Source organism: Neopsephotus bourkii, unplaced genomic scaffold, assembly GCF_033783945.1.
Source record: "Neopsephotus bourkii isolate Nb327-2 ecotype Australia unplaced genomic scaffold, CSIRO-AGI_Nbou_v1 NB_1792, whole genome shotgun sequence".
NCBI classification, from domain to species: Eukaryota; Metazoa; Chordata; class Aves; order Psittaciformes; family Psittacidae; genus Neopsephotus; species Neopsephotus bourkii.
The window spans coordinates 12,996,527-13,012,463 of record NW_026902266.1 but is presented as its reverse complement, the minus strand read 5'-3'; the positions used below and the strand labels follow the sequence as shown (position 1 = coordinate 13,012,463).

The 15,937-nt window shown below is 41.2% G+C and overlaps 1 protein-coding gene across 1 annotated transcript in view; it reads right to left on the bottom strand.

Moving 5' to 3' along the window:
• MICAL2 (microtubule associated monooxygenase, calponin and LIM domain containing 2) overlaps positions 1–13,041 on the bottom strand; it is a 120,448-nt gene extending 107,407 nt beyond the window's left edge. Inside the window, exons 1-2 of the mRNA XM_061380425.1 lie at positions 11,620–13,041; positions 6,862–7,219 (exon numbers count right to left, since the gene is read on the bottom strand). Of these exons, the coding sequence (XP_061236409.1) occupies positions 6,862–7,125 (264 nt within the window). The 5' untranslated portion in view covers positions 7,126–7,219; positions 11,620–13,041. The remainder of the gene's footprint in view (positions 1–6,861; positions 7,220–11,619) is intronic.
• Positions 13,042–15,937: the final 2,896 nt, after the last annotated feature.

Below are 15,937 nucleotides of genomic sequence, written 5' to 3'. Positions count from 1 at the left end.
AACATTACCAGAGTGAACCTGGAAACGTTGCTAGCAACAAACCCCTAACAACCACATCTGGCACCGATGGGGTCTCTCTGAAGCCAGGAGAAAGGCCTGACCCGAGCAGACCATCAGCACAGGCTGTGCACTGCAGCCCACACAGGAGCATCCCTCACCCCATACACACCACTCTGCCTGGTGGAGAGACACACAGCCCTGCTGTTTCATACAGCTAAACTCCAAAGCACTACAAAGCCAAAGTTAGGGAAACACACCCTGTCGTAATTAAGTCTGAATGAAACAAAAGGTTAAGCCACTTGTGGTGACAATAGTAGTGTTTTATGTGAAAGTGACTGGGTGTCACTCCCCATGGGAATCTATAAAATATCTAGGAAATCAGGTCAGGGTGGGACAGTTCCCTTCTGTTGATTACTTGCAAAATCATTAAGCAAAGCACAGAGAAACAGCACAGTGATGTTAAAGCACAGATGCAAAGCTGCTGTTAAAGCACAGATGTAAAGCTACTGTTATCTTGAAAGCCAAAAAAAAATTAAAATTCCCAAATGCCTGAAGAATTCTTATTTAGGCTGTTTGATTACGTTACTTTGGCCTGGGTTCATTGCTTTTCATGACTGATAAAGCTGAAAAATTGTGTGTTTGTGGAAATGTCTGTAGGATAATAAAAATAAAGTGATTTCATTACCAAATCAAATGCCAAACATTTGCCTTTGCTGACGTAATTTGGCCCAATCTCAGTTTAAAACACAGCTCAAAGAGTCAAACACTTTGTTTTGTTTTCAAAGAACCCCGTCTGCTCTGTGTCCTGTCATCACCCGAGCTCCCCCCCTCCCCTCTCGAAAAATCCTTAGAGAAATGAATGCATAGACAGTGTTCAACAACTGTGATTTCACTGCATGTTCACACATGGTGATTTGCTGGTTCTCTCTGCATTCAAACAACTCTTCCTTACCTCTTGTCCTATGTTTTCTACTACTTTGAATTAACTCTGGAAAAGTTACTTATTTAAATTCCTAAAAATGAATTTACAATACATTCTGGAGTGCAAGGCTTTAGGTGCTCTGTCCTGTAAGGCAAAAGCAAAGCAGCATAGATGCCAAAATAAACAGTTTGTCTTTCAAGTATACCAAACACACCTAGGTAACACTTTACATGGCCTTTAATGTCTCCAACACCTCAATAGCTTCTGGATTCTGTTGTCCAAGCACTCTGTGCTTGGCTTTTAAAAGCAAACAAACAAAAGAGCATCTGAATGCCTTTTTGTGAGAAGTCACAACCTTTCATTCACTAAACTTCCTATAAATATGGCAGTCAGCTTCTAGTTTCAAGTTTTATGACCTTCATGGGAACACATTTTTATTACAATAAGCAGGTTAGCAATGCTATCTAATAGATCTAAGATATGTTTGGTGTTTTCATTATAAAGACCAATTATCAGGTTTGGAAATCTCCCCATTTCAATCTTTATTTTGTAGAAATTAGCAAATCCAGCAGAAGGGACATGCCATGTGGATATTCGCTCTTTATAGAATAAACAGGCTAAAGTTTTTGTTGCAAGAAGGGTATTTTAGAGTTGGCCACGACTGGCATTCCCTTCTTTCATCTTACAATTCAATTACTTTCTTAAGAAAAGAACCAGTATTTGTCTCATGGGACACAATCAGTCACAACACTTGAACACACAGAACTACTGGCTTCTGCACCAGTATATACAGCAAAGGAGAAACCTGCCTGAAAATCCAAGTTGACTCTGAAGGATCAACAAATGCCAGTGATTCAGGAGGAAATTTAGCCACAATACCAACAGGTTTATACATGCTGGATGATTTGCTTAATTAAGAGCCAAATATTTGTTTAGCACTACAGAGAGAGGTGGAGACAGGAGAGAGGAAGACATCTAGAGCCCAACCTGCCTTACTTACCATGAGGGCCAAGACTGCAGAATAGAATGTTTGTAAACAACCAAGGACTGGTAGGAAGCCAACTTCTACCTAATAACAAGGAGCATGACCTTGTATCCACTCCCCATCCTGCTGACTACTCTACAGCTATGTAACATGGCAGCACCCAGCACAGCCTGGGGGTACCTCTCCCTAACTCAAATCCATGGAAGGAGAGCACCAGGTAAAGTAAGCTTTATTAACTCCCAAAGGATTAATTTGACAGTCTTCATCAATGAAGACAACTGAAAAGGAGCAGAAGGGGTTTGGCTGATAAAGACCATCCTGATTTATCATTCATGGGTACACCCCTGTGGTTAGTATCAGAGACAAGGCTCTGAGCCAACACAGACTCAGGTGCAGAACCACCAGCCTCCAGTGCCATTCCTGATCCAGGGCTGCTCCTCAGCTGACTCACATCCTGGCCCCTAACCCCCTGGCCTCCCTCAAGCCACATGCTCTCTGCTAAAGCCAGAAGAGTCTGCAAAGCCCTCCCTACAGCAGAGATGCACATGCCACTGAGTCCATGTAAGACTGGACAGCATAGGACACCACCAAACAGAGCCACTGTGTCTTTTTACGTAAGCCATGGAAATACGGTCATAAAAAATTTTAGAGACATTCTCTTGCAAAAAAGCTTCACAAGAAGAGGTTTTGGAAGGCAACCTGATCTACTGAGAAACAAGCTTTGAAAGGCCAACTCCAGGAACAAGGAAAACTAGACAGGCCAACAAGAGACAGAGCTCGAGATCATTTAACTTCCTTTTCAGGAATTTATACGTTTCTATATATCTACTAATGAGGATGTATGTGTGTATTTACATAGCACTCAAAACCTCTTAGCTTGATTTTATTTACTTGTTTTATGCTAATTTTGTCCAGTTAGGCCTTGAAACCAGTCTACCATGGCAGCTGGTAACTATATAGTAGCACTTTAGAATTTCCTTCATGTAAGCATGTGTTTGAAAAATCAGCACACATGTTTGAAGCAGAAGAAAACACATTTGCTTTAGAGAATCAACACCTCTCTTGAGATTAAGTCTGGGATGTTTTCATGTGCAGTGGCCTCTCCCCTTCTCAAGCACGAGGACAGTCAGAATTCCAGGTGGACAGCACAAGCCAGGTCCTCTGATAAATATACATACACATCTCAAACATCAGCAGGAGCCTCATTTATATGAGCATGCATATATTTGTATAATTTGCACAGGTCAACGGCCAGTAAATCAAGTGCAAGTAAAGAATCTGCTCCATACACAGAGGTTCAAATAAATGTTTGAAGCACACTCCCATGTCTTAAAAAGGCTACTGAATACACTGCAACTAGCTGGATGAATTCTTGTTCATCACTGTGTTTTGTTTTGCATGTTCCAAACTTCAGACTAGAGACATTCAAACTGCTAGCATGGTGAACAGCATATGCTAAAACTTTAATCTTCTTCAGTTGTCTAGCTATGCTTCATTCCCTGAAGAAACAAATAATCATTACAGATTCTGAGCACATTACTCTGCACTGATTAGCAAAAGATGAAAATGAAAAAGAAGTTTTGCCAGGATAATAAATCTGTGGTCTTTTTCTAGACGTACTTGCAAAAATCACAGATTTCTAGAGCTTTGCCTACTTAGGACAGACTTCTGTTTCTCTCTAATAGTAGTGAACTGTACAAATGCCAGCTCCAGGTACAGCAATTCTGAACAGTATTCATTCTTATTTTACAAGTTGGTGACGGAAGGAAGTATCCGTTTCATACAGACTTAGCGTACATACAGGTGGACTCCTACAGCTTCAGAAAAAGTTTATTCCCACCCCAATTGTGTGCATGTCTTTCTATAGCACTTCAGTTTTATTTTGGGGTGTTTTCTTGTTTTCTTCTACAAAGAATAAAAGGGAAAATAATGCCCATAGTAAGGCAACTGCAATAGCAGCAGGTTTGAACTTCTTGAAAATTGTTCAACTGCTTTTATTCATCCAGCTTAAAATCATGTAATTGTAGAAGCCTGGAAAGCTGTATTTGGCAGTGTTCTTCAAGAGCAGTTAAAACACAAGATTATTGATATTTAGTGGGAGTGGAACGTTCTGTATGTATAAAACTTGTGTATATTGTAATGAGTAACTTAAGGGTGGCTAAGGAGTTTATAAATGCAAAAATCAACAAGTACGACATTCGCCTCTTAAATATGAGTGCAAAAAATATGAACAGTTTTTGGGTGAGGCAGTAGATTGTCAGTTTTTAAAAAAAACAACACACCAAAAAAAAACCCAACCATGAGTAATTTAGATGCCAATTGTGTTTCATTCCCTTTATCTCCTCCAAAGACTGGAGAGATTGCAAGAAGCCAGATTTCAAAGCCATATCTGAGAACTGAAGCTGCAGACTCAGCTACAGAGCTCCTGGCCACAAGCTCATATAAAGCCTTCAAGTCATATATTTTTTTTTTTAATGATGCCTACTAGCAACCTTGGCTCTGTTTACAGAACTGCAATTGCAAAAATCCACTTAGCTCATTTTGTGATCCTGCTTTAACAAGAAAGATCTTTTACTCTGGGCTGATCTACTTCAACAGGCCCCCAGGCAGCTCCACAGAAGTGAGCTGTTGTCAGGATTTAGCCTGCTAACTCCTGTTTGCCTGCTTCACTACTAAAAATGGTAGCTGGCATAACATGCAAGACAGACGAATTTAAAATCACCAGTTGCACCCAATGAAAATCATGGCATGCATACTGTAGCCTAATCTCTCTACATTGGTATTTTGGTTGGATTGCCAGCATTTCTGATAATTCCTTATCTGTAAGTGGTGCTGTCAGAGCACACCACTGTAATGATCAGGGAGTCCGCAGCCTTCTCCCAGCATGTCTCCTCTCATTCATGCTGCATAGATAGGCTTTCACAACAGGCTGTGATTCATGGGTGAGGAATGTTTGGTAGATATCCCCACAGAGCCTGCAGACTGTGGTTATTGCTTTTTTGCAGCAGTCTGAAGATTCATGTTTCTCTCGTTAAATGAGTGATGACACAGTGAAGTACAGGTCTGGGCATGGTCCAGGCTCATAATGAACGTCTACAAGTATTTCACAGATTATCTATACACACACTGTTCACATAGAGATGTTCTAAACTCTATTGCAATTTGATCATATGTGCATCAAATACGTCTATTAATTTCTGCAAATACTTCCACCATGCCACTAAAAATAAACTTTTACTTGCAAAGAGAAGTAACACCATACTTTGAACACTGTGGAAGGTGTTGATTAGCCTCCGGCTTGGCAGCCTTATAAAGCATTAAACAGGCTTTATTTTATGTACCAACCGACTGCCATGAGCCTTCTCCCATATATAAAAATCAATCATTTTGCTCAGGAACTTTGCAGAACCAGGCCTTGGCAGTTTACTGTCACACTTGAGAGAGAACTTAATTTTTGTATTTCACATGTGTCTTAAAACTGCTTTTTTTGTTGCAAATATTTCCTCAAATTAACTATGGAAATTCGGGCCTGAGGCTGTATGTGTAAGGCAAGGTGCATGTGGAATATCTCCTATAATTTGTTAGCCATCAGACCTTTTCTCATTCCTTCCCTTTCCTGTATGTTTCCATTTCGAAGATGCTCAATGACATATGTTCAAGGCCTTTTCAAAAGAATAAAAGGCAGGAAGGAAGCAAGAGTCAAAAAAAAGGAAATGAAAGGAAAACAGAAAAACAGAGGCTGTCAGGAAAACAGTGCAAATAGCTGTAATGGCACTCTTCACTAAATAAAACTGTAGTAAGGGCATCTGTTACCTTCATAATCATTGGGACTTTATTCAAAATGAATAAATAAAACCGGAGACCTCTATATATAGTGAAGGTAACATGGTGTCCTTCTCCCTGGTGCTCCTGAGAAGCCTCAATGCAATGATGCAAACAGGAAGAGACTGTCAACATTGCCTATCTACTGAGTCCAAAATAACACTTCAGCGATAGTTTCAATTAAAAAGTCCTCTTCATTTTTGTGTCTAGTTACCCTCCCTCTCTGCTCAATACAGTCAAGTAGCTTTTTTAAACTTACCCTTCTCGGAGCAACTTTTAGCCATCACTTGGCAGCAAACTGCTCCAAGAGAAAGCTATTAAAAATATTCTGTGATAGCTACATGAAACAAGTGGTATGAGCTAGAGTATGTTGTACAGCTCTGTCAACAAGATTTATACCCATGTCCAGTGGCTCTCTGTATCAAAATATGATATTGCATGCCCTACTGAAGAGAAGATAATACCCTTGACTTTCCACAACCAACCAAGCCAACCATTTCCTTCAGTGACTAGCACATAGCAATTATCCACATTCTGATTGCAAAAAAAGCAGTTACAGGAAAGTATTTAGATCCATAAATAGTGCAGGATTTTCTTTTGCTGTTGTTTAGCAACTAGAACCAATGCTAGGTGACAAAGACAGATCCCCAGACCTCCAAGCTGCATTTCCCAGAGAACAGTTTGGGAACTGCTGCTGAAAAGCATCAGGCCAGCCCTGATATCCTACTGAATATGCTATGATTTGGACCTTTCAAAACACTGTTTAATAAAGCCAGCAGTTCTTGTGAGCCTGGAATGAATGAAATCGCCTGCTCATAGGTTTACATCTTATGCCTTAGTGACGCTGATGTCCAAAGAAGGCAGAAAAGCTTTTTGCCATGATTGAGGCAGACTGTAAAGCAGGGTGCTTTAAGGATCACTCTGACGTACTCTGTGTTTTCATAAAACTTGCATAACAAAAATACCTGAAAATTTGTCAAAATCACTTGATATCACCCGTAATTTCAAAAAGTATTTTCAAGGGAGAGTTACATGAATGGATGCATTGCATGTGATCACAGAAACCTTGCTTCTGCAGGAAAAAAGTGTGAAAGATTCTAAGCTACAAAATCCCAAACCAAACTCTACTTACCTTAGTGTTCATACAAGATTTTCCACGTTTATATTCTTTGTGACTTGCTCTTTTATCAAGCTTGTTCCACAAAGCTTTGGCCTTCCACGTGGTCACTCTTGACTTCAGTTTGGTGTAAAAGTTTCTGTTGTCCAAAGGATCTAATTCAAGTTGGCGAGTGAGAATATTAAAGGCCTGAATGGTACCTTTGCATGTTGATGCTTGTACAAAGTTTTCAAATATCTGGCCAGCTTGACTGTATTTTTCATCCTCATTTTCCCCCATGTTCTAAGAGAAGTGTTTGAAAAGGATTGGGCTGGAGCTCTTGTGTTGGAGTACAGGTAATCAACACTACCAAGTACTTTCAAGCATGTTATTCCTAGAAAAGAGAAACACAGGTCATGTTAAAGCAGGTGCAGCATAACCAAATTAAACCTACAAACTGCATATCCACTATTTGAGATCCCCAGGACAGTGAGAAGAGCGTGCAGCAAGCTCACTGCCCTGGACTTCAAGAGAGCAGACTTTGGCCTCTTCAGGAACCTGCTTAGTAAGGTTCCATGGGATATAGCCCTAGAGGGCAGGGGGGCCTAAGACTCTTGGCTGGTCTTCAAGGATCACCTGCTACAAGCTCAGGAGTGTTGCATCCCATCTAGAAGGAAGTGCAGCAGGAGGGCCAGGAGACCTCCTTGGATGGATAAGGAGCTGCTGAGGAAACTTCAAATGAAAAAAGAGTCTTATAGAAAGTGGAGGCAAGGACAGGTGGCCTGGGAAAAATACAGGGATGCTGTCCGGGAAGCTAGGGACCAGGTTAGGAAAGCTAAGGCCCAGTCAGAATTAAACTTGGCTAGGGATATGAAGAATAACAGGAAGGGATTCTACAGGTACATAGCAAATAAAAACCAGACTAGGGAGAATGTAAGCATCCTCAGGAAGCTCTCAGGTGAACTAGCTACACAGGATTTGGAGAAGGCTGAGGTTCTGAATGACTTCTTTGCCTTGGTCTTCTATGGCAAAGGCTCTGATCGCACCACCCAAGTCTTGGAAGGCAGACGCAGGGACTGTGAGAATGAAGACCTTGGGCCCACCGTAGGAGAGGAACTGGTTCGAGACCATCTTAAAAATCTGAACATGCACAAGTCCATGGGTCCTGATGAAATCCATCCACGGGTCCTGAAGGAGGTGGCGAATGAAGTTGCTAAGCCGATGGCCACCATATTTGAAAAATCGTGGCAGTCAGGTGAAGTTCCCAATGACTGGAAAAAGGGAAATATAACCCCCATTTTCAAGAAGGGGGAAATGGATGACCCGGGGAATTACAGACCAGTCAGTCTCACCTCTGTGCCTGGCAAAATCATGGAGCAGATTCTCCTGGAAGGCATGCTAAGGCACATGAAAATCAACAAGGTGCTTGGTGACAGCCAGCATGGCTTCACCAAGGGGAATCCTGCCTGACCAATTTGGTGGCCTTCTATGATGGGGCTACAGAACTGATGGACAGGGGTAGAGCAGTTGATGTCATCTACCTGGACTTGTGTAAAGCGTTCAAAGCTGTCCCACATGACATCCTTGTCTCTAAATTGGAGAAACATCGATTTGATGGATGGACCATTCAGTGGATAAAGAACTGGCTGGATGGCTACACACAAAGAGTTGTAGTCAATGGCTCAACGTCCAGCTGGAGACCTGTAACGAGTGGTGTCCCTCAGGGATCGGTGTTGGGACCGGTCTTGTTTAACATCTTCGTTGCTGACATGGACAGTGGGATTGAGTGCACCCTCAGCAAGTTTGCCGATGACACCAAGCTGTGTGGTTCGGTTGATACGCTGGAGGGAAGGAATGCCATCCAGAGGGACCTTGACACGCTTGTGAGGTGGGCTGATGCCAACCTCATGAAGTTTAACCATGCCAAGTGCAAGGTCCTACACCTGGGTTGGAGCAATCCCAGGCACAGCTACAGGCTGGGCAGAGAAGAGATTCAGAGCAGCCCTGCAGAGAAGGACTTGGGGGTGCTGGTCGATGAGAAAATGAACATGAGCTGGCTTCAGTGTGTGCTCACAGCCCAGAAAGCCAGCCGTATCCTGGGCTGAATCAAAAGGAGAGTGACCAGAAGGTTGAAGGAGGTGATCCTGCCCCTTAATTCTGCTCTCATGAGACCTCACCTGGAGTATTGTGTGCAGTTCTGGTGTCCTCAACATAAAAAGGACATGGATCTGTTGGAACAAGTCCAGAGGAGGGCCACGAGAATGATCAAGGGACTGGAGCACCTCCCATATGAAGACAGGCTGAGAAAGTTGGGGCTGTTCAGCCTGGAGAAGAGCAGGCTGCGTGGAGACCTCATAGCAGCCTTCCAGTATCTGAAGAGGGCATATAGAGATGCTGGGGAGGGACTCTTCATTAGGGACTGTAGTGACAGGACAAGGGGTAATGGGTTAAAACTTAAACAGGGGAAGTTTAGATTGGATATAAGGAGGAAATTCTTTCCTGTTAGGGTGGTGAAGCACTGGAATAGGTTGCCCAAGGAGGTTGTGAATGCTCCATCCCTGGCAGTGTTCAAGGCCAGGTTGGACGAGGCCTTGGGTGATATGTTTTAGAGCAAGGTGTCCCTGCCCATGGCAGGGGGGTTGGAACTAGATTATCTTAAGGTCCTTTCCAACCCTAACTATTCTATGATTCTATGATTCTATTAATATAAAAATACAACATATGGCAAGCAGACGAGGTACAAAAAGTTAGTAGTAGCTTCTAAGACAAGTGTTACAAACATATTTGCGCTCTCATGATACACTTCACGATGACTGATACAGAAACCCTACAAAGTCTACTGCTTCAAAACCAACCAACTTCACCATGAGCCTCAAGATTTCTTTAATTTTTGTTCAGTGATATCTACTAGATAATAGATGAAGAAAAAACACATGTCCAGATACTTTTCCCCAAGAAGAATTTATGTCCCAGCAAGTACTTGGCTGGTAACATCTTAAGAATTCTTAGAAACCTGCAGCCAAAAGTCAACACCAGCCCTTGCATAAGCGAGGGCCAAGAGCACAGCTTAGCTAGAGCAATTTACAGTTGGCACAACCACTTGCCACAAGCAAATGCACAAAACAGGCTAAGAGGAAATATTATCACAAGTTACACCAGAACTGAAGAAACAGCAAACAAGTAACAAGAGCACTCCCCTTTTTCTAACACTCTTGCCAAAACCAGAAAGAGTTTGGTGCTTTAGTGCACAGAAAGGAATTTTATCTCCACATGTTAAATGCTAAAGCTCTATGTTTGGAGTCTTACTTTGTCATGTGCTACGATATAAAATAGTGATGCTTGGCCCACTAAGCCCCACTGTTTTTTCGTAGTAACATGATCACTGTCAAACTGCCTGATATTCCAGATAAATGCCCTTACATTCTCTAAGAGCAATGCTATTCTAAATTCATGTATGTTTGAAAGAACTAACAAACTTTCACTGTGGCACTCCCTTATCCTTCTTTAACCTTGCTCTCAATCTCTAATGAGGAGACTGTTAGAGTCAGCCAAGGTCCACAGAAAATATGCAAGTAGCTTTCACATTTTCCAAGAATATTGTTACAGGTTATGTATAAACTTGTCCTCAGAAGAGGGTCTACCTGGACTCAAGGCCAGAGATTTAAGTCATGGGTTCTTTCTGTTGCTATGAAAGAATTATCTACCACTCCAAAAACCCCAAACCTAAATCAATGCTTGCCTAACCTCCCACATAATTAGTTATTTTGCTTGGAACATCATCTGTTGGCTGATAGTTTTAGAATAAATTGTTAGAAAGGCCTTTGAAGTTTCTGCTTTTTAATTTAACGCTGTTCACAAACTATTCATTCTCTGCTTGCACTTCCTTCAAAGAAGAAAAAAAGAAAACATAACCAGTGTATTTAGGTACAGACCTACCATGTCTATCTTACATTATCTACCCTCTAATACTGAAAAATATTATGCAACTTAGTAAAGAGATCCCATGGGGAGATATAAGGAAGCATTTGGAATACTCACATTCCCTGGCTGTGCTCAAAATAAATAACCTTTGTGTGCACAACTTTGCCTGTTGTTGGTTTGTGGGTAAAACAAATTGGCAACATTGAGAGTTTGTAAATTTTCTTAGACCAAATGTCATGATTAAATATTTAGTGCCAAGAATAAGTCAGGAAATTTTTGTTTTCCCCTCTGAATACTTCATTTATAGTATGCTCCATGCCCTTTTCTGAAGAGCTTTGTGGCTTTGTGAGGTAAAAGCACAAGTATTTTATATGCCCGACTTCCAGAAGGTCTAATTTTTCAGGAGACTGAGTGCTATGAACTCCCATTGACTTGAAAGGAGTTCAGGACATCCAGTGCCTTTCCAGGTTCAAGTTCTCAATGATTTATGAGCAAACCCCTCCAACAATTGCGTGGCGATGGAAAGAACCCTGGCCAGCTCCTCAACCCCTGTACAGATGTGACTGGGGCCCAGCATTACCTTCCCCAGCCACGACTTTGGGAACTCAGAGCTACAGTGGGTTTTCGGGTCGCTCCAAAACAGCCCAATAGATCCAGAAGTTCCTAGGGGAAGGGTAGGGACTGCCATGTCCCTGCTGAGCCTGGGAGAGGCTGATGTGTGTCTGCGTTTCAGCTTTACACACAAGTGTAACTGAAGATAGCAACAGCACAGCGCAAGATGCCACTATGCAGTTTAACAACTTGATATACAGGAATTCCAGGATTCAAGACGCATTGAAAAAGAAAGAGCTCAAATCAAGGATAAATACTTACCTGCCGAAGATATTTTTTGTAACAGAAAAGCCAACATACTTTTCTTGTCTCTTGGGGAGGGGCAAAGTGTCAGTGAAATGTTCCACTTTGGACAACTGAGCTAAGTGAACAGCAGCCAGATTATGTTTTATTAATCACTATAAACTCACATTGCTACTGCCTCAGTGCTAGACCAAAGACTTTGACTGACTTACTAGCTATAAAACAATACTTCCTCTCCACTGTTTTCATTAGCTCACCACAAGGCTGTTGTGTTCATACAACACAAATATCTTTAAACGTTACCTCTGGCATAGTTGATACGCGAGTCTGATCACAAGCTCTTTAATCTAGTATCTTTTCTGCTCACAGAGAGGAGATTTTTATAGTCTCAGCACTTTCCATCTAACTGGGGAATGGGGGGAGAGAAAAGCTAAGAGAGTAGAGCCATATCTGAATCAACCAAAGAGGAAAAGCAGTATGTGCCAGGGCTGATAACAGTGAAGAGGAGACAGAAGAGATGGTTGGCAGGAGCCGCTGCAAGCAAAGGGAAGGGGAGGAAAACATTTTTAGCATGATGCAAAACAGTGGACATTGGTGTTGCACACAAACACAGGCAGCAGGCCTGGGTTTCCTCGGCCTTTCCACTGGGAAAGACAGCAGGAAGGAAGGACAGCCTGAACACTTTAAAATTCCCTTTTCCAACACCAAAAAGCCAAGACTGAAACTGCTTCATCTGGGCACAAAATCTTCCAAAAAAACATCTAAACCACTCCCATCCTGTCCACACTGAAAAGCTGTGGAGTGGCATCTCAGCAGAGACATGTGGTCACCAGCAAAGCATTTCTCCTCACTGTGTCAGAGGTCACATTCTCCAAAACAGCCACATTTTGTGGTCAAAAAGGCAGGATGAGACAGGAGACTCTGGTTACTTGGGTTTCTGGCTTGCTGGAAACACCACTTGTTTTCTCTTTTTTTGGACATGAACAGAGTGTTGGCAGATGACAGAGAGGAAGATGCTGTCCTAAGTGTATGCAGCTCTTAGAAAAGTATGCATTTTTTTCTGAGGAGTCACAAATATTTCAATGCAGCATTGCACATAGCTCACTAGAAGCAATGCAATAAGGACAAGAGGTTCAACAGAGTAATTCTGAGCTATAATTAAAGTTTCTTGTTCTGTAACTGTCTTTTAAGACGGACTTAAGAGGCAATGCATAAACTGCTTACCTGTATTGGGGAAAATAAAAACAGTGTTAGGGCAAGTACTTGATTTCTTAAGAGTATTCTCATTTATCCTTTTTCTTCCTTCATCGTGTAGACCACTCTAGGGATGAAATACAGATCCAAAAGTCTCATCCAGGTAAGTATTGATGTTGAAACTTCAAACTATGCTTTTTAAAGTAATCGCTGAACTTCCTCTGGAAGCACAATCCAAAAATATAACGAGGCTTACCTGAAACTTTACTGAAGTGCTCGAGCCCAATAAAAACTTGGGTCACAAGAAAGGAAGAGAATTAGAAAGCAGGAACTGATCTGGACAAATGTTCTTTGAAGTCAGAACTGAAGCATCTACGGGTTAGATTCACACCTAACAAGAACTGTCACTTTAGGTTCCACGTATGATGTATTAAGCACATACAAGAATCTAGCCTTCCATGCAGCTTCCCCATGGTATTACAGGCATCTCTGGAGCCTCCCTCACACAAAAGTGCAGATACCAAGAACAAGATGACCCCCATTCTGATAATCTCTTCTACCTTAATGTTAGCCCAACCTCCTCTCTGCCTCCATTCCCAGGCAAACAGGAATGTCAGATAAGAAAATCTGAGAAGTGCTGTTCATGCCTGATAGCTACCAAGGAGAAAGTGAAGATCTTACTACAACTTAAAGGAAAGCAGTGCAAAACGGACAGAAAGAAAGCAGAAATTGAAGTTATGATGCATGTACAGATGTAAACATCTGAAAGCAAATGCCTCAGGTCTTGGCTGATACTTCCTGTTGGTAAAACAAACACTGTTACTCCAGATGACTTTGAGAATAGTGAAAAAATGTCTCCACTGTCAGAGGAATTCCTGTCATCATCACCAACTAAATGAATGTAGGGAGCTGGTTCACACCTGCACATGAAGCCTTTCAGCATAACAGAGCAAGCAATAAAGCTGACATACAGGAGTCATTAAATGAAAGTAACGTACATTTTTGACAAGGGTACCATGTGAATTGCTTGTCAGCAGTGTTTGAGGTAGGATACTCAAAAATCAAAAACTTTTCTCAGCTTAGTTGTCCCACAGGAGGGAATACAACTCTAATTTGAATTCAAACTTGCAGCACTTAAGTCCTTCCTTACTCCCCTAATGCTGTTTCTAATATTTGAGAACATGTACCTCAGGGAGAATGTAAAATAATTAAATTCCTCACATTTCAATACCACTAATCCTGATTCCATTTTCAATATAGCCCTAATTCTGTCATGTTTAACAAGAATAAATTCTTTTGTTAAGACTTCAGTTTGGCATGCAGGATACAATAGATTTATTGCTTGCTTGAAGTTTAAAAGATCAAGAGAAAAAAGACTGGTTTCTGCAGCACCTGTATTAATCATCTACTTTGGCCTTTCCTCATCATGAGTAAAATCAGTATTTGTGCTCCCTCTTCTCTGACATAACGGCCTCAAGTTTCAATATCATTACAATAAGTTAAATTTCCAAGTGAGATTGGCTGTGTTACAGGACCTTCTAGGTTTTTTAACTTAGTTTCTACTCGCATTAGGCACTTTGTTTTCATGGTGACCATTTTAAATATAAATATTTCTATCTGGAGGAAACACAGCTTTTTGGTGGTTTCATTTCTTTGCATGTTTTCCTCAAACTGACATAAAAGGAGGAAAAAAAAAAAGTGATTCTTGTAGTAACTGAAGCTCTCCTTTACTTTGCTTATAAAACTGGCTAAAAAAAAACCCCACAAAAGTACATTTGTCTAAAATACTTGTTTTCTATTGGTGACAAATAGGAAACACATTTCTTAAGATGCAAATCATAACAGAAACATCAATGTTTCTGAACACAGCCTCGCAAACAGTCTCTCTTTATAAACAGCCAGATTACTTTTCTTTATTTTTATGAAAAGCTGACTTCCACTGAACTCCCGCAAAATAACTTTGCAGGCCAAGTATGGAATTCAAAACAGTTCCTACTGAGACATTCTGTGCCTATGAACTTACAAGGTTACCATACACGCTATCAGCTTGTTTTGCCAAAGTTATATGAGACATTTCAAACACAAGCCTTCCAACAAGTGCTGCTGTGCCGATTTAACCTGCTACATCTGGAATCATCCCTCAGTAAAGCATAGCTGGAAGCACGTGCACAAGTACACTAACACTCTGGTGTGTATTTTAAATATGTTCACAGGAAGCATGAAATAAAGTGACTTATCTGTAGTATTTTATCTGCCACACAGACTAAGTCACATTCCACACATTTTAATGTTGAAAGCTTTAAAAATAGTCCAGTTTGTTTCTTGATGTTACTGGTCTGAGCCTTCAAGTTTTACTGTGGGAATACACTAAAACACTGACAAGTAAAATGAGCTCAAGCACGTAAGGAAGCCGTGTGCATACATCTCTGTTAATGCAGAGTGCTGGCATGGGTAAAGCATGGGATGCTGCCCAAGGGTCTATGTGTAATCCTAGATATGAAGGATCCAACATCTGCCCCTGCCACAGCTGCTGGTGGGCCCAAGGCAGGCTGCACTACCTTTGCCTTACGGCCACTCTTGCAATGCAGATTACAGATAACACAGAAGACTGGCATTTACAGGGGTCACACCACTCTACCGCCTGCAGAGCATCATTAAAACCCATGGATGCTCATTTTGCAAAGCACGGGCACAAGTATTTCAAATGAATGACGATGCATCATTTACCAGGCATCTGTATGCAGCATATATTTAAACTACTTATCAAAAACACTGATCAGAAATACCAATGCATTTCTGAGGAGTCAGTCGTAAAATAAAAAAGTTTGTTGGTTTTGGTGTTTTTTTTTAGGTAACGGTGTTGCACCTATACTGCTGGAAATTGTAACTCTAAACCTCTAAGTCCAATGATTTTGAGGAAAAATGTCTCTACCCCAATTATTGTTTTGTGCAGGTTACAGTGACTATTTCAGAATTATTATTTTAACAGGGGTGCTAAAAGCTTTATTACAAGGTCCCAAGTTCCCATACAGTCTACATCTTCAAAGCTAATTGTAGGTGATTAAGCCACAGTCATTAGGGGTTACTGTTATGAATAAACAAGATATTAAAACCCAAGTCTTGTTTAGACTGGTTACAAGAA